Raw genomic sequence first — 23007 nt, forward strand, 5'->3', positions numbered from 1 at the left:
ATGTATGCTCTATTGGCTGAGTTTTTTTTTTTTCTTGTAGGGAATTTATTTGTTACCGAGCTCGTAGATTATGCAAACCGATTCTTTGAATACCCTATCTGTTTTAGAGCGCAGCTCTTAGGCGCCCGTTTCTGGATTGAGTGGCGTCACCGTCAGCGTAGCCGTGGCATTGGATTATGGGATGTCGCAGGTTCCCTGCTAAATTTAGTGGGGAAAGTGCATTGGTGTTGAGGTCACGTGAGGTCAATTTCCCCGCTAAATTTAGTGGGGAAACTTGACCCGCTAAATTTAACGGGATAATTTTTCCGCCAAAAATTAGCAGAAAAATTTCCCCACTAAATTTAGCTGGGAAGTTGACCTCAGGTGACCTCAACACCAATTCACTTTCCCCACTAAATTTAGCAGGGAAAATGACGTCACCTGACTTCATGTCACGTCACCCATGGACGAATTCAGCGGGAGGAGGAAGGGCATACCCTCCCCTTCTCCTTCTCGAGAGCTGCTCTCTAATTTCGCATTACAGAGATGTGTAAACGTCTTTCATTTTTTGTTTTGTTTCCGGTGGAAAGTTGTGTTTTTTTAAACGGTCCGAGAAAACAGAGAGGCGGATAAGGTCGGTGAGCTCTTTGAGAGTTCTCCTGGTTGAAAAGCGCCAATAGAAACGCCCACACTCACTGCCAACTCAAGATTCGCATGACTCAGCATTTTTTCTGAGTCACGCGAATGATAAGCGCCGTAAAAGTGCATAGGTGACATACCCTCCTACCCTACTCCGTTACCTCCCCTTCCCAAAGCTGTGGATCTCTGGCGGACAGGATGCACTGTACTGGCCACAAACGGAAGAGTTTGACCCTGAGGCCGACAACGGCGTCTGCCCTGTGTAACCGGGTCGATGGCCACGACCTTGAGAAGGTCGTGGTGACTACTGCGTAAGTTGAAGCGCCACCTCCCGAGAGCATCAGTGGGCCAATAGCTGGGCGGTGGGCCGCCCGGCGTTGTCCAGTTGGAGCGTCCAGACGAGTCGTGGTGGGCGGGGCCGAGTTCCGAGCACCGGTTGGCCCACCACCTGCCAGACGAGGCGGGCCACCCGCTGGGTCAGGGGCTCCGGCTGGCAGTCCTCCGGTTGGACCCGCAGCTTGACTGGCCGGCCGTCCGGCAGCCGAGTGCGGAGCCCGCAGAAGGACACCCTACAGTCGGGAGGGAAGAACATTTCGGAGCACCCACGTTTAGCGGACGAACGGCGCCGTGCATTTGCAACTCTCGAGAGCCTAGGACAGGGAACAACTTAAACCAAGTACAGAGATGGGCAGGAGACAAGACATGCACCAAATTCAGCACTCGGCTGCTGCCCCTCAGTTTCGTCGCCGGAAGGGGGGGGGGGGGGGGGGGGGGGGGGGAGGCTCATGCCCCCCCTCGAAATCCAGCCGACCCTATAATATAGACATGCATTTTGACCCCTCTCCCCCCCCCCCCCCCCCTCTGCACTCCAAGTCATGTACATCCCAGCCACTACAACCCCCCTTCCTGAAAAGAATTTCTGTGGCTATACCACTGCTGGCCATCTCTGTCCCTGTTTCTTGGAGGCTGTATCACCAAGTTGCGAGATAACTTACGACAAGAGGAATACACCCTATCCACAAAAACTCAATGGCCTTGGCAAGGCTTTGCACAGCTGGAACGACTGGACATGCCCTTTGAATTGGGAGCTCTGATGGGAACTAGAGGAACTGTATAGGTAATTGTACAGCAGAGCATGCAGTTACTCTAATCAAGTGGAGCAACTATAGCGGAGAATATGCAGTTACCCGGCAACTTCCGCTTCCCTAAGGAATTTTGTTTAGCTGTTGACAAACGACGACAATGATCTGCAAGCCTCTCTCAGCAGAGTTCTAAAAACTACAGTCTGCAGGTTTCAAAAAACATGCTTGCTCTCCCTCGGTGCCGCACCTCAGTGCAATAGCGTAAACAGCACGATGCGCATGCATTCTAGCTTGGACCCAGGATTCCACATCGCTAGGAATGGATATGGCACTGTAGGTGCAATGCCTAATGCAAATGAGTGGATTGCAACATGCTCTCCCTGGTAAAGTATTTGCTCAAACCAGGGAATGGTCTCGGAATTTAATGGTAGACACCTATTGCGCCAGTCTGCGCCAGTCTGCGCACATTGTGCGTGTTGTTGCATGGCGAGAAGGATAGCGGAGTGCGCAGAGGCGGAGACACTTGCAGGCGACAGACGCTTTGTATTTCTGTAAGCTCAAGGAATGGGTACAGTAAAATCACTTGAGCGAACGTTGGTTTAACCAATATTTCAGAATAACGAACTTTGAAAAAATCCCCGGCGGTTTCCCTATGCAATCCACGCAAAAACGTTTCGGTTAAACGAATTATGGAATAGCGAACGTTTCAGTTCAACGAACTTGATTGGTGGACCCAGAATAACTTTTGCAATCAGTTCAACAAAGTTTTGTGCTCTGCAGTGCTGGCGTAGCCAATGCCCGCCGCCTCAGCAGCTGCGGCGTATCATCGTTGGCATTTACAGCGAGGCAAAGCGGCCGTACAGTAGACGAAAACGAACCGCGTGGCGTGCCCGTTTTTTCTTTGCCACCAGTTCCGTACGGCCATCTTAGATTTGGGTAACAACGGAAGGACGGCAGTTTGGGCTCCCACTTTTGTTATTAGTACGACGAAACAGAAACGGTTGTCTCTATCAGACCAGCTCAAAATCCTTCGGCATCTGGACAACAGTCAAAGACAAGTGGACGTTGCGAAGGACTATGGGATTCCGCCATCGATGTTGTCAACGACAGTGAAGCAAAAGTCGAAGCTCGAAGGAGAAACTGCGTTCAATCCCAACAGGAAACGACTCTGCACGGGATATTTCGAGCCAGTGGGCGATGCCGTTGCGGTAGGGCTTTGTCACAGTAACAAGTTGTGCCAGTGTAAGTGCAGAAAAACATACTCTCTGGACAGCTTTGTTACTTGAATTAAGAGCACTGGTGCTAATGAAAATCACAGGTTTGTTTTCAAAATTAGAAAGGCAGCAAGGTAACTGTTATGTACTATGTATATATCGATGTACATGACTCCATAAATTGCATTTCACACCCTTGACCCAATGAATGATGTGCCCCATGCTGTTCCATATTCTAGCCAATACATTCAGTTAAGTGAACTATTTCCTAGGGTCCCTCGAAGTTCGCTCAAGTGAGAGTTTACCGTATACATTTTTATACCTACGTAAGATTTATGATTAGTTTAATTTTAAAAGAAATCTAAATCTTCTTTGCCTTAAGGATGTCAGCAGAGCAGAAGGACCACCGAAAATATTACGAGCTCGTTCACTTCGGGAAGGGAAACGCAGGTCTTTGTCTACGTGTCCCGTTCTAAGGCACAGGTAAAAGTAGGCATCCAAAGTAATGCTTCCTTTATTTATTTATTTTTTTCTCGAGGGGCGTGCAAAAGGACCACTCACGTATAACCGAAGCTGTCGAGCACAGAGACCTTGTCGAGGAACCAGGCGTCTTTGCCTTCGTAGATCCAGCCTCGATACTTTGTGTACTTGATCACCGCACGGGTGATGTTCACCACGGCAGGGTGAGCCGCCACCAGCGCCTTGGAGGCCTGGCCACCTCGCAGCTCCTGGGCATCACTGGACAACCAACATACCAACATCACTCTTTTGAAGGCCTGAACTTGCTTTGACCCATACTTTCAAACTTTTATAACTAAATGCAGTCTCCTACAAACAGAATTGCACGTTGCCTCGAATATGCGTGATCTCAATCGGAGGGGATATAAAATAAGCTGAGCAAGGCCTCACCTGGTGATGCTGAAAGACTCGTTGGCCCCTGACTCGGCGTACAGCACCAGCTCTAGCTTTCCCCACGTAGGATCCAGCCCCGCAGAGCTGTTCACAATGATCTTGTACTGGTTGGCTGGGGTGGACACAAATTCTACATCAATCTTGTTTCCTAAAAAAAAGACGCTCAAAATTTAGGCATATGAGGGTATTTGTCTTTTCCAAGTTTGCTTGCAACTTGCAAGCATCCGATCTCCACCAAGGATAAACTTAAACTTGCGAGAGAGTTGAAAGGACGTCACCAAAAACCAATTCAGAATTCCGCGACAGTTATTGTATATCAGAATGTCAGATTACGTTTACACAAAGTAATGATATTCAGAATATCTGCCTGGCTTCCATCGCGCTGACTTGACAGCAGTTCTCTGCATGTCCCATTGAACTCCTTTCGCAGCGTTTTACATTATTCGAGTCTTGCTTTTAGTTTCACTACCTGCATGGATAGGTAAACAATTATGTCGTACGATGCATGTCGGTTTTGTTTATTACTTGTTGCCGCATCACTGAGAGTCTGTTGTATCAAAGACCTCCAGTAGCAGCTCTGCCCAAAGCAAAAATAATAACAAAAAAAATTGAACGGAGGTTTAAAATTTAAATGTCAAAATTATATAACTCTATAAACGATCTGAACATTAATTCAATTACTGCAATTCAGTTACTGTAATTGAATAACTACCGACCGTGTTGCGCGCGCTGTGAGAACGAAACCGAACCAAATTAATCGCAAAAGTTGATCCACTTGCAATTATTGATACTAAAATGTTTTGGTCAGTCAATTTTGTCCCAAAGCAATAAACTGCGAAATAGTTAAAAAAAATCGTCATAAATTACCGCAATGACTGCGTCGCCGCAGTGCGCTGTGTGAGAACGAAACCGAAACTAAAGGCAGCACGTGTTTCTGCATCGTAGCATTTTTTCTAGCTGCAGACAGCAAAAGCTTCAAACTAGACAGAAAGAAGTGAGCTGAAGAAGGAATGCCATGGCAGGCAGAGGCAGAGGACGTACCGCAGAAGGGCGGTTCCTGACGCGTCATGAGGAACATCTTGCCGCGGGCCTTGGACCTGTCTGAGAAGTAACCCATGTAGCTGCACTCGGAGGGCCTCTCGCAGGGGAAGCAGTCGCCCGTCAGGAAGCTCTCGTAGCTCTCGCACGAGAAGGCCGGGAACGGGCAGCGGGGACTCGCCGACTCGATGAACAGCTGCAGGGCGCGCCGGTGGTGGCACAGGCTTTGCCAGTGGCCCCCTGGGCGTCAAGGGCCGGACACAGCAGATGGCATGCACAACAAAATGTTGTTTCAGTGAGGACATCAACCACGCAAACAGCGAGGCTTTCCTCCTCTTTCTTGTTTTCGGCAGACTGACAGACAACAGAGGAGGCCGGACCCCTCCGGCTTGAGTCCACCTAAGTGGACTGGAGCCGGAAGAAAACATCCACTTTACGGCGCAGCAAATGTTATGAACTGCAGAAAGCAGCGTCCTGCCAGCCCTTCCTGGGGCACCGCCTTTCCAAGATGCCGACAGCAGCGAATCTTCATAGATCGTTTCCTCCGTCCCGTAACAGTCCGAGGAACTCCGTGTCTGCGTGTGTCCGTGTGTTTGGGGGAGGGAGGGAGGGAGGGAGGGTAAGCAGAAATTTTTTTTTTTTTTTTTGAACTGGGAACTTAAACAAGAAAGGATATGTCCCAAAATATGCAAACAAAGTATTCGCCACTTTTGACAAATAGTTGGGCACTTTGTAACCCAGAGCACTTACTGGAAAGAAGTACTGAAGTGAGTGGTTTACTTGAACTGATCGGGGGGGGGGGGGGGGGGGGGTCTGACCTTTTTCTGAGCGATAATATTTCCAAAATGGATAATTTAAGATGATAAAAAAAAAAAGGTTAAAAGAAATGCACGTAACTTTAGATTTTTCAAAATGTACTGCGTCGCAGTCATATTGCCGCGTACGAATAGCTGAGTCAGCAGCGTCCTCGACCCCGACGCCGCTGGCTGGAGTTTGATCCCCGCCAGAGATTGTCCTTTTTACCTCCCTCCTGTTTGCATGACTGGAACGTTCCAGATTACTCGAGAATCTCCTCTTACAAAAGGAGCTTCGCATGGCTGCTTGAGCCAGTCGTCCTTCCGTCGCCGTCAAAGTATGTACGGTCTTTGTTACCTTTTTTTCTCGGCACAAATTCGCCCCATTAAACGTTAATTTAAAATTTTCTTAATCAAATTTATGTTTTTGTTTTTGACAATATCATCATCATCATCATCATCATAGTTGTCATGTGGCCTTGTCAGCAGTGTTCTGGGACGGCGGAAAGGATAGTGGACAGGATCTACAAGAATTCCCCGCTACTAAACTCCGTAAAAAAAAAAAGTTTGTTTGCAGGAGTTTATCGCGGACTAAACTCCGTTAAAAAACACGTAACAAAAAAAAAAATGCTCGTGGGACATTTAAACGCTTCTTATGAGTTGTGAATAAGCATGAATGTCATGTTTCTGCTCCCTTATTTCGTCTGCGACGTACTGGCCTCGCCGCGCTGACCTCGGCAGTAGAGCCGCTAGGGATCTCCAGGGATTATTTTCGTCATTCTTGTCCAGCTCGCTTGCACCTTTGCATTTAATTGCATTATAATGAGAGCCGCTAGCTTGCTTGGCGGCCATACGCTTCGTTTTACCGGCGGCGCGGACACATAGCGCCATGGGGTGGCGGTCGTTGAAACTGACGCGAAGCGGCCAATGGGAGCCTCATTCCTTGAAAGCGCGCCAGCCAATGGAACCAAAGCCGATTTCGGCTTCACTGCGCTCCATTGGGAGCGGGAAACATAGGTGCCATTTGGCTAGGCTTCTCGCGCGGCTTCAAAGCTGGGAGCCATCAATCGCGGCTTCACTTGGAGAAAGGAGTTCAGGTGCCGTTTGGCGCGGCTTTAAAACCGATAACGTCGGCTCGCTCTATGGGACGGTTAATGCATTCGCATTAGTAAACCCGCCCTTGTTGTCTCATGCGAACGTACGTGTACAGGAACTTGTAGGTTATCGCGCTGTTTACAAGCAAGCTTTTCTGCGCCTACGCCATGTGAACGGCAGCGGCGTGACACGAACAAGTGCTCACAGAAGATGTCGCTGAGCGCCCCGACAAAGACGCTGTTGCAGCCTAGCTGGGCCTTGCCGCCGTTGGGGTAGTAGTCGATATGTCCCAGGGGCTCGAAGGCCCCGAGACCTCCCCTGAGGAAGCTGTCGCCATTCGAGTGGATCACGTCCACCAGGAGCGCGTCCGAAGGGTCTAGCCTCGCCGACGCCTCGTAGCCCTCGAACAAGGGCGCCGCCGGGTCCAGCCCTGCACACATCGGGGCTGGATGCGCTCAAAGAGAACGACGGCTTGTCGTTGGGATAACTCGTCCACTTATCGCCCAGGAGAAAAGTGCCCTCTGGATGCATACCTGCTGTCTGATGAATCTGCACAAGCGAGCTTTTTAACTTCTAATATATCTTCCTTTTTATCTTTCAGAAGTTGTGTATTACACATAGGGTTCTTCGCTGTTCCGGGTTTTATATTTTTTCAAAAATCGGGGGGTAAAGATCGGGCGCTATTTATCGGGCTGATAGTCGAGGAGACATGGGTCTCTCTGAAGCAATGGGCGCGTTCAGTAGCGGCCCCGGAGTCAAGGAGTCACTGACTCCTTCCACTGGACGGCCAAAAGTCACTTCCGGTGCACGTAACTCCGGGGCTTCGGAGTCAAGCTCCGAAGCACCGAGTCCGGAGACGGTGCACGTAGAGTCAAAGGAGCTAAAATGACGTAATTTCCTGACTGGCGACGATTTCCGGCGCTAAAAGAGGAAAAAACAAACAATATGGCGGGATAAACTGCTTCGGTTCTGTCGCGGGTGCGCGGTTTGCTCGCTTTTGTTAATGAAAAGTGCTCTAGGTAAGACGAATAACGCGTTCGAATATCTTTTTCAGGTAAGGCTCTTTTGGAAAATGCGTTGGACAGTATTTTGTTTGGTTTGAATATGCTAATAAACAACGCAAACGTTCATTTGACGCTGTGTCTTGATCACCGTTGCACGGAAACTCGGTAATTGACGATAGTCCTGTCCGTGCTCAACAGAGCAAAACAGGGTATGAACGCGACTTTGGAAGCCGGTTGGACACTCACGCAGAGCATGATACCGATTAATGTTTTGTTTGCGTAGCTAAATCGGGGTGCACGTTGGCTGAGGCTCGCTTCGGCCGACAAAACCTTGATCGCCGAGCGCGGCCGAACTTCCCGTGTGTATACGAATACATTTTATAGGAAGTTCGTTACGAAGGGCAGAAAACTTATGGCCGTATAAAAGTATCGCAACCGGCGGGGTAGATTCGCTGAGCTCTGTATTTTGCGTGTGCTGACGACGTTTTTTGTCGGCTTTTATAACAGTAGCTGCCTTTGCACCGCCAAGCGAAGGGCTCGATCGCGTTGCATCGCTTCGAACAGCAGCGCTGATGTGTACAATCACCCGCTTGTTCTTCAACGACCTTGTAAAGACTTCTTCAATACCGGGGTCAAATAAAAGCGATCGTGCTCGCCATCGTCTGCTTCCAGTTTATTCGGAGACCGTCTGGCGCAGGGGAGGAAGCGGAAGTTGCGTAGAAGCAGGTTTGGAGCCGCGGGTTTTTTTGCCGTTCAGTAGGCGCTCCGATGACTCCAACTCGAGGCACTCCGTTCGGAGGCAAGGGAGGCGCTACTGAACGCGCCCATTAGGATATCGGGTTTTCTTGGGTCTTATTTACGAAGGGCAAGTACCTGAAATGGGTTATTTACACGAACAAAAGTCAACAAAGTATATGATATAGCAATGCTGCTCGGTCTTCCAGTATATTTCCGCCTTCCGACTCATTCTGAAGCAAATATATACGGAGGTAACGGAAATCGAAGAAATTTGTTACCATCAAACGAGTAGCCGAGGGAGCAGTTCTAAGACAGATCCAGAATTGTTCTTATTTTCCATAAATTCAGCTGATTTCAAGACCGCTATCCTGGGAAAAATCGGGTTTAACCCAGTTTTCATAAAAGCTGTTCGGTGTGAAAAAATCTGGTAATATTGGGTTTTACCCGAAAACAAAGCGGTTTGTGCAGGTGAGTTATACGGCCAGGGGGACATAATATACGTGGCTAACCGTAACGATCATTCGGCTAATTAACTAAAATGTGTCGATTAACTTTTTTTTTGTAATTATTGAAAATAAACAGGGTTCTACACGATTAACTGTAACCCTATAGGGAGAAAGAACAAAACTCCCCTCTCCTTCATCGTCGTATTTAGTCTCAGGGTTCACCATGTTTAATGATCACCAGCTCGTTTGTGCCTTATAGCATTCTGTGCATATGGTCCTAACGAAAAATTTGCTCATGGAAAACCACTAAATCAGTCAATGTTAGAAAGACTTGGAGCAGGAGCGCTAAAGATCCCACTGGTACAGCGGGAGCACGGCTGCCGGTGCGATAAGGCGCCCGGCCGCACGCTCTTTCTGTCTTACCCACCGCGGTCTTACCCCAGCCTTGTGCTTGCCGTACAAGTGGGAACTTTAGCGCACTACTTGCGTCTCCAGCGAACTATTCGCGACTCCAGCGACCTATAGGGGGCGCCACCACCAAACAAACATGGCGGCTGAGTCCAGGTCGCGGCGGCTCGGCCGGGCCGTCTGAATAGGTGGCGCGTTCAATTTAACAGATTTTCTTTTGTTTAATGCCCAATTTTATAGGTATTTGAACTGAGACGGTTAAGTGTAGCCGGTGCATATAAACTTGCAAAGCATAGTTTTGTTTTGCCAGTGTTTTTTTGTTCTTTTTTCAAACTTTCGTTTCGCCGATTTCGTTCAAAACCGAAACTATGGGCTCCGGAGAGACGGTAATATACTAATCAGTTTTGATCATCTAAGGAAAGCGGCGATGACTATAGAATTGTTCCACAGAGAGTAACTTTTCAGCTAACTCGCATGCCTCGATCATGCGACTTATTTGTCCGCGAAATCAAGCTTTTGTGCGTATCCGCGCTTACGAAATAGCTCCAGTCGTCTGCTCGGCCAACAACACAGGCTGCAGGAACATTACGAAAATTAAGCAACCGCTTCTTGAGCCAAGGACCATGTTAACCCGCCGGCGCCCCACTAAGCAGCTGATACTCGTATTTCAATTCAGGTTTTAGTAGCAATCGAGAAGTCATTTTGACGAGCAGGTTATGTATTATATTACGTACTATTGGGGGGGGGGGGGGGGGGGGGTCCCACTAAAGCGATATTAGTATATCCTTCGGGTTGAAATATGAGCTCAGTTGACTAGCTATTAGGTGAGCTGCTGAATAAAAGTATATTTGACAGACGGAGACATACTACTTAAACTTAGCCAAATGGTTCTATAGCCGGCAGCACGGAGACAAACTGAAGAGGGTCTTCATTGAAGATCCACGCAGAACCTCTCTGCATTGAACTTTGCTTCGAATCCTGAACGGAGAAAATTAGTACTTTTTTGTGGCCGGTCAACCTGACCAATGTAGACGTATATTACTGCTGGCCTCGACGTCCTCGCAATATAAATATTGGAGGCGTGATAGGTCAAAATGCCGTGACAGCATCTAACATTGCGAGACTTGTCTTCCACCTTTTAAAAACAGATAATTTCCCTCATTCATCATTTGCACCGAGCAGGTTTTCCTGAATCAAGTAATTGCGAAATCAGCCCAACTCCTTCAGTGTGGTCCAGAGGCTTTTTCGGCGAAAAGCAGCCAAGATGAATATCCAACGCACCGACCGGCGTGGGTGGCTCAAACTTGAAGCTAACCGAACACAACCAAACTCAAGCAGCTATCGAACCTTCCCATTCACTTGACTGCAACATTGATGTTCCCTCCAGTATCAGTTACCAAGCAGTCGTAACTTTGAATGTGATTCGAGACAGACAAGAAATCAAAACGTTTTTCCGTGATTCCTCCCCATCCAAGAAATCGAAAGCGCGTGACCGTGTGCTGTGAAGTAAACGGGCTTTCAAACACGTAATAGAAGAAAACAATCTACTGAGGCTTCACCACACTAATGATCACTCACAAACTTAAGAAATATTCGGACCTTCGTCAAATTACATCGTTCGCCACCGCGCCGACAACACGTCTCCGCGAAAGCCACCAGAGACGCGGAGGGGCGCGGAGCGACCTGGACCGGCTGGTTCCCGGTTTTCCCGCTTGGCGGCGTCCGTTTTGCTGGAGTTGCGATGCGCCAGGCAAAAGGGCGGACGAAAGGAGGTCGTTTTCGTCGGTCAGCGATCGGATCAGCATAAATTGCTGGCACTGCAGTGTAAAATTGGTGTTGTATGTGAAAGCAAAGCGATTTTTGGACGGGAGAAACCTTCTTCTAGTCAGTGCGTAGGAATGACTCGGCGGACGAATAAAACTAATTACTGGAAACGATGTTTGTTTCTATGCTGCTTACGGGAACCAAGCAGCGATAGCAGACGACAGAACCGAAACGACCTCCTCTCCTGAGCTTCTCGGCGCTGCCGCTACGCGGCGTCGATTTCCTGGAGTCGTCCACGTGCTCAAAGTCTTTCTAATCTGATTTAGTGATTTTCCATAATGCTCAGCAAGTTTCTAATTAAGACGTTAATTAGCATATTTTCATTAATGATTGGACATGTTATGACGATTAGCCTCCTATATGATGTCCCCCTGACCGTATGACTCACCTGCACAAACAGCATTAGCTTTTGTAAACAAAACTGCCAAGCTTTAAAAGAAAAAAAAAAAGAAACTCTATACCTTATAGTTACTAGTATAGTCTTGGAATTTTCAAACAAACATTTTCTTACAAAATATGGCGTGTCACTGTCGCCTTGAACGGATGCAACATATGCGCAGAATGGCTTCCACGTTTGTTAGTTTTTTTTTTTTTTTTTTTTCGCTATTTCGCACATGGAGCGCCATCCTAGTAGAGTACTTAGTTCTGTAAATGTCTTTAGGATGATGCCCTCACGTTCTGGAGATGTTTTTTGGACACTCATAGGACATCACCAGAACTTTAGGACATTCTACGGACATCCTAAGGACTTTCTAAGAACATTCTAATTAGGTCACAGAATTATTCCTGAACATTAAAATGTAAACTTGATTTCAGTGTCCTTTTGAGGCTATATCTTTACCCAAATTTAAGTTGAGACCGAATGCAGCTGAGTCACCTTAAACTCGTAAAACATCAGCCGTCACCCAAAGAGTGCTGTTTGATGAACGATGTTCTACTAGGGCACAACCTTTCCTTACATTTTAGGAGATGTGAAGACGCGCGTGCACAGCCTCGACCGGCGCTCCAGGCGGATACCTTTGACTTGATTGCGGGAAAAAAGTTGGCCGACTCTAGCAACAGTCATTCGCTAAATTCTGATAATCCGCCGAGAGGTAGGACCTAGTGGACCGTAAAGACCCTTTCCTGTGAACGTACCGGTGATGCGGGAGATGTTGGCGAGTTCGGAACCGGCGAAGCCGGCCACGTGGGCTCCGAGCGAGAAGCCCACCAGGTGGAAGTCCTTGGGTCTGGCACCGAGGCGCATGAGGCCCCGGATGGCCTGCGCCACCTGTCGGCCCACCAGCCTGGCGTTGGCCGCCGCCTGCACGTAGTTGGGCAGCGTGGCCCCCTTTTCCCAGTCCACCACCAGCACGTTGAAGTCACCCTGCGTGCAAAGACATCATCAGTGCCTCCCCCCCAGCATTGCGTCTTGTAGCGTCTCACAACGAGACACCCGCGTCTGCCTGGCGCTTCAGCCTGCTTGCCGCTTGGAGTGGTTCGGGGAGGCCATGACGTCATTCGGAGGCCTTGTCTTCTATGTGCTGTCCGTGCCGCCAGACTCAAGCACGAGTCATACAGGTAAAAAGAAGTGAGGGCGCGTGAACAAAGTAAGAGGTCTGCTTATGTTTAACAGATTTGTTTAAAAGAAAGCCGTGAAATAAGCTACGCTTTTGCGCTTTGAGCAGGTGAGGCCATGGGAACATTGCATAGACCAACGTTGTATAGGCCGTTTTATTGTGGGTAGCGCCATATTGAGAGCGAGAGAGAAGAGAGGAAAGGGCTAGCGGCACTTTCCCCCTTGCTGGTGCGTTAAAAACAGTGAGAGGCCGCCGGTGTATGCCTTGCCCGAGCTTCGTTCGCGCTCTCTTCTCTGTTTTAAACTCCCACAGGCTTGGATAACGACAGTCCCCCGGTCATCGGGGCACCATTGCTCGCTTATGGTGCACGAATAACAACACAAAGCGTCAAACAATGTCTGAGGACATACGTAGCTTGCACGGAATCCGGAAAGTGCGGCTGCAATGTACCATCTCTTTCCACATGACCCCGATCTCCGGCTGCAATGGGTTGCGTCCGTAAAGACTTTTCCCAACGCCATCCTTTCGACTGTTCTTGGAACCTTGTGTGAATGGAGCGCGCACGGAACACTGTACCGTCGATGAACCTGGGGTACGCTCGCATTGTGCGTGCAAGTTTTCTCGTGATAATTGCTCTTTCAGCTTGTAACGTTTGTAACTGAATTTATCTTAATATTTATATTTTAAAGTGGTGACACTGATTCGATTTATCAGAATTTATCATCATTAGTTGAAGGTCCACTGTTTAATGACACCACTGTTTAATAGTTTTGGTGACGCTAAGCAAGTTCCTAATTGAAACCATATAATTAGAAAGCTAATTAACTATTGTTACTTTAGCCGATTGATCATTACGGTTACCTCCCTACACGATGTTCTCCTGGCCGTATAGCTCACCCGCAAAAATCGCACAAATGTTGTTTTCACGGCTTTTTTTTTTTTTTTTTTTTTTTTTTAACAAATCTTTGGAGGGTTTGAGCTCTATCTGGTAGGTTCCAGTTCAACGAAGCAGCAAATCAACAGCAAGTGGTCAAAATCCTGCAACCAGAGGCAACTTTAAACTGAAAGTAATAAAAAAAAAAAAAAAAAAAAAACGGGCATTGCAGGGGACCACCAAATTTGGTTTTCTTGAGATACCGCCTTTAGAATATATATAAAATTATTGCGACTTCTATATGTCCCACTCAGTTTCGAGGGAGCTAGCGATGAGCGTTGATTACAGCAGACCCTTTTCAACGCCCCATCAGCTAGGCAACCGGTGTTTCAGCTCATATTGTCTGCACGACGAGAAATCTATGGGTATACAGAGTTGGGCAGAGTCGCCATGAGGCGTGTCAGACTCACGGCTGCCAGCAGTGCATCCACCATGCGTCGAACCCAGGACCTCTTTCCGCTGCTGCCGAAGCCGTGGATGACGAGCTTGACCGGCTTGGTCGCGTCAAAGCCCGACGGAGCCGCGTCCGCCAGTAACCTGCACAAAATTCAGCCCTGACTGAAAAGCGTTTATTCGCGCACACTGGATTCAAGTTCAGGCTTTCCTGCGCCCGTAGCCTTCTCTTTGTAGCTTCCGAAAGCTTTTGGCATCTGGCCAAGTCAGGTACCCCCCACTGTGCCACACAACGCGTGCGACCAATCCCCCGTTACATCACCGTAGCATTGGCCAGCGCGCGGAAAAAACGATAGTTGGGTGGGGCTTTGCTGTGCCAAGTTCCAACGAGCTGGCGAAGCGGCTTTCCAATGGAAAGCTAAGCTACTTTTTTTATATTTAGTCGTTCCAACCTATAAGTTATAACACACTTCCACGTTGAGACCGAACGCAACAGGAATGACGGCGCATAAACAGTCAGAAAAACTATTTCCCTCGGTGCCATCCGGAGTGCTTCGTCAGCATAGACCGTTTGCTGTGACGCATCTCACGTAACAGAACAAAGCGCACAACCTTCAGTTTCTAAAATTCCTAAACTCTGAGTGCGGCTAGCGGAAGTCGCTGCGGCTCCCGGTGCCCACCATCCGGCTTGGATGGGACCGATCGCAACTCAAGCACACCTGGGTTCCCTGCTCCTGCGAGTGGTGAGGTAGAAGCGGGTCCCGATGGAGCCCGGGTCTTCGGGCAGCGCGTTCAGCTGGCCCTGCTCGTCCCGGTAACAGCCCAGGGCTCCGTAGCAGACAGCCCTGGACTCCGGCGGCGTCTGGCCCGAGCTCCGACGCCTGCGGCCGCCCGCCGAAGCCCAGCGAGCCAGCGACGAAGTCACGGCGGCCCAGACCCGGAAGGGACTCGGCTCGTCGTCCCACGCGACGGCCTCAGCAGTGTCGGTGGCCTGTGCTGCGCACGCCGACCGAGCCGTTACTTGGCTCCGCCGAAGCAGACAGACCATAGGTTACCCGAGCATCAAGGAGAATGCTGGAAATGTCGGTCTATGCGCCGCACGTGCTGGCGTCTGCAGAGCAGGGACTGAAGCAAAAGCCCAAAACAAACGGCATCTTGCACGCGCGTTCGTCAACGTCGCCAGCATATCCTCCTTAATGCCTGGGTAATTTCGTAATAAGTCTTTTAGACCCTTATCAGAACCTCATCTAGCAACAATGGCGGACGCCAAGTTCTTGGCCACAACGCCGTGAGTTCCGAGTTCACGCTGAACACTGACGCAACACACGTGTCCAATCCGGACACCCTCTCTGCAACACCATTTTTTACACCCTCGAGGGTGTCATTTCATCTTGAGTGTGAACACGGCGGAAAGAAGACAGCGCGATATAGGGCGACGGCTCGTCTCCAGAACGTTGAATGCCCGCCCAGTTTATACCAGCTCGTTGCAGCACCCAACTGAGTTATATCAGAAGACGTTGTTTCGTCGGAACGCCGCTCGTGACCCGTTTGTCACGCACGTTCGCGTCACGTTTCCTTCGTTTACCAAGTGTGCATCGTTGAATGGGAGCAAGCAATAAAATCGTGATTTTTCAACGATGTAGCGACAATGCGCGTGTGCTTTCGGCCGTCAGCTTGACATGTGAAAGACGGGGACATATGACGCTCTCCGAGCAAGCGCAAGAGATTTGGCGGAGCCTGTGTCAGTTCAGGATTTGGCCAATGAAAAATACAAATTATTTCCCAGGTTCGGGGCCATCTCCAAACCGCCCAACTTATAGCGTGCATCGAACTCAACCCTTTGTCCGCCGATATCGCAACAACCACTTTTTGGCGATCTGCATCTGAAGCTTGGGCAGCACAGAGGATGGTTCTGGAGACGCCCGGGTAACGTTCCACGAATGACGACGTCCAAGGGACATCCGTACCGCTCGATTCAAAGAACAAGCCTGCTATTTTTTGTAGCCAATGGTAAAACTTAACCGTAAGAAACAAACAAAGCAAAAACAGGTTATTAACGACGAAGCTAAAGTAACGAAGCATCCTTCGTTTACTGCGTGGAACTGGCCAATAGGAAGGACAACAGTTGCTAGCAAGGTGTTTTTAACGCGTCAATGAGCTCGCAGCTTCGGCTGCGTTCGGAGTTAAGCTAAAACAAAGTATTATTTGCATATCGCTTATCGGCAGAGAACTGGGGCATGAGAAGTGTGACTTGCGGTGACTAAACGAATAACATAAGGGCAATCTATTTTTTTCCCTCCCTTTTACAAAAGCACTTGGGCTTTATCGTGATCCGCCCGGGTCCAAACCGCGCCGGGTGCGACACGGCCGAATGCGGTTCACGATGAAACATCAGCACGCGTCCTGTCGGTCGGTTTGCGCTCGAGTCGGCTAGTGATCGATATCGTCATCGCGAACTGTATACAATGTCCGGATCGCGGCACGTGCTCCCAGCGTGCCGACCGAGGCACGGGACTGTGTAGCACAGCGGCTGCTAGAAAACAGAGACCTTCTAGAAGTTGCCCGCGCCTGGTATATCGTACATCGAAAGAGGGCGAGGAGGACTTTCCGCCAGGCGGAAGAATATTTCTGCTGGTCCCCCTTTAAGAGCTGTGGACAGCCTCGGGAAACACGTGTCCCCATCAGCCGAGGATGAAGCAACCTGTCGTTTGCTTCGAAATCTCGGATACAATCTGCGCCATTCATCAGCCACAGTGAGTGCGCCGACATGATAGTGAGAATACGACGGGTGCCACGACGATTTTGGCGCCGCCCGACTGGCTTTGTGGGATAGATAGTTGCAGCGGACCGGCCTCGTGGACAAACGACGACCGGCCTGTAAAGGCTGCTTCACCCTACACGAAGGAGCATTGCGAGGAAGCGGCACAGGGAGCAGCCGCCAAAGCTTGCGCTGATAAGCGAGCCAGTCACGAGATTGCAACGGGCTCCGGCCGACAGAATACAAAGCGCTCGGAGAGGCGACGTCAATACTACGTCAGAGCTCACGGCTGAAAGCTCAAATCACCCGAGACGTCGGCTTCAACGCAAAGCTCTTTCCCCCAGAGAGGGTCGCGCCATGCCGTGACTTGTCGGCGCCTGGGCACCGTCGGGTAGAGTGCCTCAATGTTGTTGGCTGGCGCAGCCGGCAAGCAACATTGAGGCACTCTACCGTCGGGGTGCTGATTGCGCCTGCGTCGGCGTTCAACATCCAATAAAAAGTACCGCAAGTTCTTTTTTAATGCGAAAGCATTAACTGTCCCATGGAGCGAGCTGACGTCATCAGTTCGAAGCTCGAAAACGGCAGATAGTTTCCGCAATTTCGCCATCGATTCCATTAGCCGCTGCGCTCGTCAGTTTCCACGACCGCTCAACCGATGGCGCTGCGTGTCCAACAGCGCGCGCGTCCAAGGTCACCAGGGGAGCACCACGTGCTGACCGGAAACGAAAAATACGCAGCAGACGAAAAAGGGACCGGACGTGCGGCGTGCATGCTTTCGGATTCACAACTCATAAGAAGTAAAATGCTTAGATGTACCTCGAGCTTTTTTTTATTTTTTTTAATTTGTATCGGCTGTTTCGTTTAGCGATCGGCAACCTATTGCTCCTGCGGGCCAAACTGACTCATATCGGGGACGAAGCGAGCCGGGTAGGAAATTGGGGAGGGAGTTTGATTGGTGAAGCAAAAGAACAGACACGACGCACCTGAACCGTTATTCCAAGTGCCGCACACTGTATTTGGCGAGGCTCTTGACATCCAGATCCTGACACCAGACAAACTATAAATCACTGGGGGTTACCGTACAACTGCTCGATGTGGTGTGGACAACGAGGTTTTCCCTAAAATTCTCACCAGTCACTCAGACAGGTACTAAGCTCCTGTGTGTGGTAAAAGCTCTTGAGATTGCCAATGACACACTCCGTGATTCCGTATAAAATTTATGAGGCCGGCGACCTTATTCGTTGATTCCCAATGCATCAATTTGATGCACACCGATTGGCGTCGAATAATAGGGTGGTTGTGAATATGAAACTAACCCCCGGGCATGGCCGTTTCAGAGACGTCGATTACTCCAGGCTTGCAACCGATCATATTTCTTGCACAATTAGTCCCGGAGAGAGAGGGTATGTAAGTATGTGTGTGTTGGGACGGGAAGCCTGCCGGGAGCTTGCCTGCGGGCCGCCAGTTGCCGGCTCCTGGTCTAGGTCATTCTGCTGACGGTGTCGTTGTGTGAAGCGTGCGCGCTTGTCTGCCTTTAGGGAGTTTTTGTAGATGGTTTTCGCCGTCTCGCAACGCCCTCCGCAATCCGCTATCACACCCGGAACTCTACAGTCAAGGCTATCGACGCGCAGGCGCAGTAGCAACTTCTTCGTTGTAGAGGGCTTAGCGGAAGGGGAAACGCGGTCTATGAAAATTCCCTTTTGTCGTCTTCAACGGAATGCCGGTTCAGTTGAACTGTTCCGTCCCTCGGTGCCCAGGTATAGTTACAGCAGAGGCCCGAGGGTGACAGTGTTCGGACACCCCCTTCCCCCAAGTAAATTAAAAAAAAAGAAAAAGAAATCCTGGCTAAGGCTGCTGTTCGGGTTCACCTGTTGACGGTGCGGAAAGAATCCGGCGAACGTTCGCCGGCAACACAAGGAGCTTCCACGTGGACGCGCCGCAAGCGATCCTGAAGCCCCTCACGTGTTTCTTTTCCTCTGCGAGCCAACGCAAGATCCGCAAAGGCACTGCGCGCTCCCCTTTCCATCGGCTCCATTACCCGAGTCTCCGAGCAATGGCGAGCAATGCCGAGCAAGCCCTCGGGGCCGTCCCTGCAACGAGCGCCTTTCCGGGTGACCGCTACCCCGTCCACCGAACCCGTCTCCCTCCGCGACGACGACCTCCCTCGTCAAGCCGACACGTCCTCCTCCCACGCCGTGCCCCTGACTTGATCCATATTCCGCACGTCCACCCTCCGATCGCGTGTGCGAGAAACCTAGATACCAGCCGCGCCTCAATCTGCTTCATCTATCCATCATATTCACGAAGGCGTCCCAATATACGCTGAGTCATTCTTTAAGAAATAAATAAACGAAATGTGACTGTGCCCGTAGAGGGAATAACCTCATGCCTCAAGCATCCTCAAATTAACCGCTGAAAGTCAATGAGGGCAACCATGGGGTGGATCATCCAACTAATGTTAGGCTAGGTGGCGTAAGCTGCCACCCGTTACAAAGGGTATAGCCATTACTATCCATCAATACAGCTAACTTGCTCAGCTGGGTACAAGCGAGACAGAAGAAACTCCTTCGCGTGGCTCGGGCCCAAGGTTTCCACCCTGACTCCCAGTGGGCCCGGTGTTGGGGTCACGCCGACCAGGTTCTCGCCGGGGGGAAGGGGCGGGGGGTTCTAGTTTTCGTGCCCGATGCCTCAAAGGCCCGCGTGCTGATAGTTACAAAAATGCAAAGGGAATCTGCTTAGAAAGCCGAGGGGAGAAATCATCAGAGTAGTTTTGGTTTCCAGTCTAGGTGGCGCAAGCCGTCTGTTATAAAGGGCCGCCGTTAGCAACCATCCATGTGAGCACACATTCGAGACGAAGAAGAATCAATACAGTATCTCACCACTTGTTAGCTGCCCTCACTTACATAAATAATCGCATGAGAAATCCAGCATACGAAAGTGGTCAGGTATAGGACCAGTATGAGATGCAAATAAGTCGCAAAAAGAAGCGCGAGAAATAATTAAGATATTTGGGGAATCTTGTAATGTACATTTTATACGTGATAGGTACAAGGTTACGGAATAACCAAACAATCTATGACCTGGGTGAATGGGATGAGTGCAGTTTGCCGGCAGCCAGCCTTATGATGAAATACCTATCATGGGGGGGGGGGGGGGGGGGGGGGGAATCATTATCGATCCACGCATCGTCTACAGCAACAATACTTTCTCAAATAAACCAATTTATCATTTCACGTAACAACATCCCATAACTTTACTGCAACGTTCTGGCCAATGTTGCTGTAATATAAACAAATTTGCCCGATATCAACGATATTCAAATATGACAGCCTTCGGTACTACCGGGATTGTTCTAGCACACTGCGGCGGAACAACCACTCGTTTTGGCCGGTATAACGTATACCCAGCACAGCCAACGACACTAATTGTACGACCCAAACACACATCTGCACAACAATCGCAGACCATTTCATAAAAATCGTGGTAACATTTTGCTAGCTCGATGTAGTGCCTTGCCAGTGTAGCCCCTTCCGTTTCCAAGCAGCATAAAAAAAGCAGCTCCACGACGCCATTGGAGGGAGTTTCATAAAAACGTTAGCTCGAAACGTTGCGGAAACTTTCCAACAACGTTTCTTGCAAAGACGATACCAGAGTGAATAGTTTGTTTACATCCACGAGCCCAGCTGGTACCAAAGGCTCTTCTCGAGACCTAAAGTAGCTACGAGAACGTTAGCCCCCGACGTTTGTTGAGGCAACGTCTATTTACGCTTTCAAGGTCATCTCACGCCGCCGTAATCGCGGTTCCTTTGTATGGACTCCGTACCCGCCGCGAAGAGGACATACACACAAGCAACAACGTCAGTTCACAACGTCCCAGCAATGTTGCGGCGACGTCTATTTACGCACCCGAGGTCACCCCGCGCCGTTGTAATTCGGGTTTGTTCGAATTCACAAAGCCCGTGTCTTTTACGATTGCCACGACGCGGGGACCGAGCGGACGTAGGCCCTAGAACTTCAGTTTCCAACGTCCGAGCAATATTGCGGCAACGTACATTCACGCTCCCGCGGTCAATCATATACCGCGGATTGTTTGGCTGTCGTCTTCCCAACGTCGCAGCAATGTTGCGACAATGTATATTAACGTTCCTGAGGTCAATTCTACGGCAGCGTAATTACGATTTGCTTCCAAAGGTCTTCAAACTTTTTTTTTTCTTTTTTTGTGAAGGGGTTGGGTTAGGGATTTGCCGCAATCTAGGGGGGGGGGGGGGGGGGGGGGGGAGAAAAAGAGCAATATATAAAAGGAAAAACTATATAAACAATCATAGATAAGCATTTCAACGCAAAGATGATTGCTATAGTATTAAAAACCTAAGGTGGATGAATGTACTTCAATTCTTCAAATTGAAGTTTAATATTTAGCTAATTATGACCTTAGACAAAATCGTGACCAAGAAAATTCACCAGACATAAATCAAAGCGCATGAGAAATTCGGCACATTCACTCAATGCAAAAGACAAATGAGAAGGACAAACGAATGCTGGCAATATGCAATATTTGTGGCGAAGGACACAATGTATACATGCGAACGCGAGGGAATTTTGACACAGTTCCACAGTCATGAAGCAGGTGACTAAGAACGGTGGCTGGTGATGACAATGTTGAATTCAAAATAGATGCATTCTTCGTTTGCCCCTTCGAAGCGCGTCGCTGCGATATTTCATTGCACGCACTTTTTGTGCCAGCAAGTCTACTGGAAGCGGGCCGGGTTTCATTGGAAGGACCGCGGTCAGCCGCGGGGCGGGGTTTGTAGACCCTAGTTTAAACGAAACCAGCATCGTCAACGACAGGACCAGGAAAACACCGGCAGAAGAACGCCCGTTCCCAACGTCCCGGCAATGTTGCAACAACGTCTTATTTACTCTGCCGAGATCCATCCCACGCCGCCGCGGATTGTTTGCAAACACGGACGCAGCAACCGTCCACGATGCAGGACCGAGCGGACATTCGCCCCGCGAGCGTCAAACCGGTTTGCGCGACCGCCGACTATACACCGTTACGATCGGCAGGTTTCTTCGAGAGCGGCCAGGACGAACTGGGTCAATGTCGGACCCGCGATCCTAACCCACCCCCGACACTCACCGACGGTCAAGAGCGACACGAGGATCCAGACGCAGCAGATCCGGTGGTGCGCCGGCATGGAGGTGCATCGAGACTGGAGCGGACCTGCCTCAGCGGCCAGCACACCGCCCGGGAAAGAGGGGCTTGCTCTCCATCTTCGAAGGAGGCGAGCTCGTCGGCGGCTGCTCGCTGTTTCGGGTCAGGGCGCCGCTACTGATCGCTCTCCCGCGGCCCTCGCCCGCAGCTCTTCTGGCGCGTTGACGGCCAGAGGAGCCGCTCACCGACCGCCCGGAGGGTGTGGACGAGTGTCCGTCACGTCACCGATGGCGAGAGTCCCTCCCGCTTTTACTAGTTTGCGTGCGTGGTTGAAGAGGGCGTGGGGCAGGGCGCGACTGCTCTGAGGGTCGTCAGAGGGAAGCGTGTCGCGCGAGTCTGAAATGTCCCTGCGTTGACCCTAGCTGGGCTCTAGCCTCGATTCCTTCGAGACGTCACCGTACATTGGTCTTCGTACATCGTTCACAAAACTGTCTGCAGCCATATCTGCCATATCATGTCTGCAGCAGTCTTTTGTACGAAGCAGTGTGCCTGCGACTCTGGTCTACACTGAAGACAGTCTTTACTTTGACAGCAACATCATACTAGAACAAAGCAGACTACTCCCAAAAGATGGCCAGCTGGTGGGGGCGTGCTCCACAGAACAGCAAAACGTTCAATTTCAAAGCCAAGAAAAAGAAATTTAACATGGAATACAGGAAATATGTTAATATAATAATAATAATAATTACCAAACACGCACCAAAAAAGTCTTAGCGCGCTTTGGGATAAGTAGCACTGTATAGTTCTACATTTCGTTCAGTCTTCAGACGTTCCAGGTGTTCAATATCCCCATATTTGCTTGCAGGATTACGGGGAAAGGGTTTTCACGCTGGAAATATATTAAATATAGATGTTCGAGTGTCCGAAACAAAGCGAGGATATTTTGCCAATAGAAGATTTCCAAGACTGAACTTCGCGCACGGCCCGTCACCATTGCACTCCTGTATTAAGTTATCCTCAGAAACTTAAATAAAT

The 23007-nt window shown here is 49.7% G+C and overlaps 1 protein-coding gene across 1 annotated transcript; it reads right to left on the reverse strand.

Moving 5' to 3' along the window:
* Window positions 1–21: 21 nt before the first annotated feature.
* On the reverse strand, window positions 22–22417 carry LOC115308173 (pancreatic triacylglycerol lipase-like). The gene is made up of 9 exons (XM_040219209.2): window positions 21958–22417; window positions 14779–15055; window positions 14077–14203; window positions 12311–12539; window positions 6959–7183; window positions 4868–5104; window positions 3824–3938; window positions 3476–3652; window positions 22–1187 (listed from the first exon to the last, which is right to left on the reverse strand). Exons 1-9 carry the CDS (start codon window positions 22013–22015, stop codon window positions 959–961), a joined length of 1674 nt encoding a protein of 557 aa, XP_040075143.1. The 5' UTR covers window positions 22016–22417; the 3' UTR covers window positions 22–958.
* Window positions 22418–23007: the final 590 nt, after the last annotated feature.

The sequence above is a fragment of the Ixodes scapularis genome, unplaced genomic scaffold (assembly GCF_016920785.2).
Source record: "Ixodes scapularis isolate PalLabHiFi unplaced genomic scaffold, ASM1692078v2 PGA_scaffold12__126_contigs__length_90152505, whole genome shotgun sequence".
In the NCBI taxonomy this organism is placed as follows: Eukaryota; Metazoa; Arthropoda; class Arachnida; order Ixodida; family Ixodidae; genus Ixodes; species Ixodes scapularis.

What these genes read in the sequence shown, in the direction of transcription:
- LOC115308173 (XM_040219209.2), bottom strand. Translation starts at nt 22,015, where the DNA reads ATGCCGGCGCACCACCGGATCTGCTGCGTCTGGATCCTCGTGTCGCTC. An exon ending in CAACATCTCCCGCATCACCG is followed by an intron (nt 7,184 to 12,310) that starts GTACGTTCACAG and finishes CGATGTGTGCAG; the next exon opens with GGCTGGACCCGGCGGCGCCC. An exon ending in TCAGGAACCGCCCTTCTGCG is followed by an intron (nt 3,939 to 4,867) that starts GTACGTCCTCTG and finishes TGTCCACCCCAG; the next exon opens with CCAACCAGTACAAGATCATT.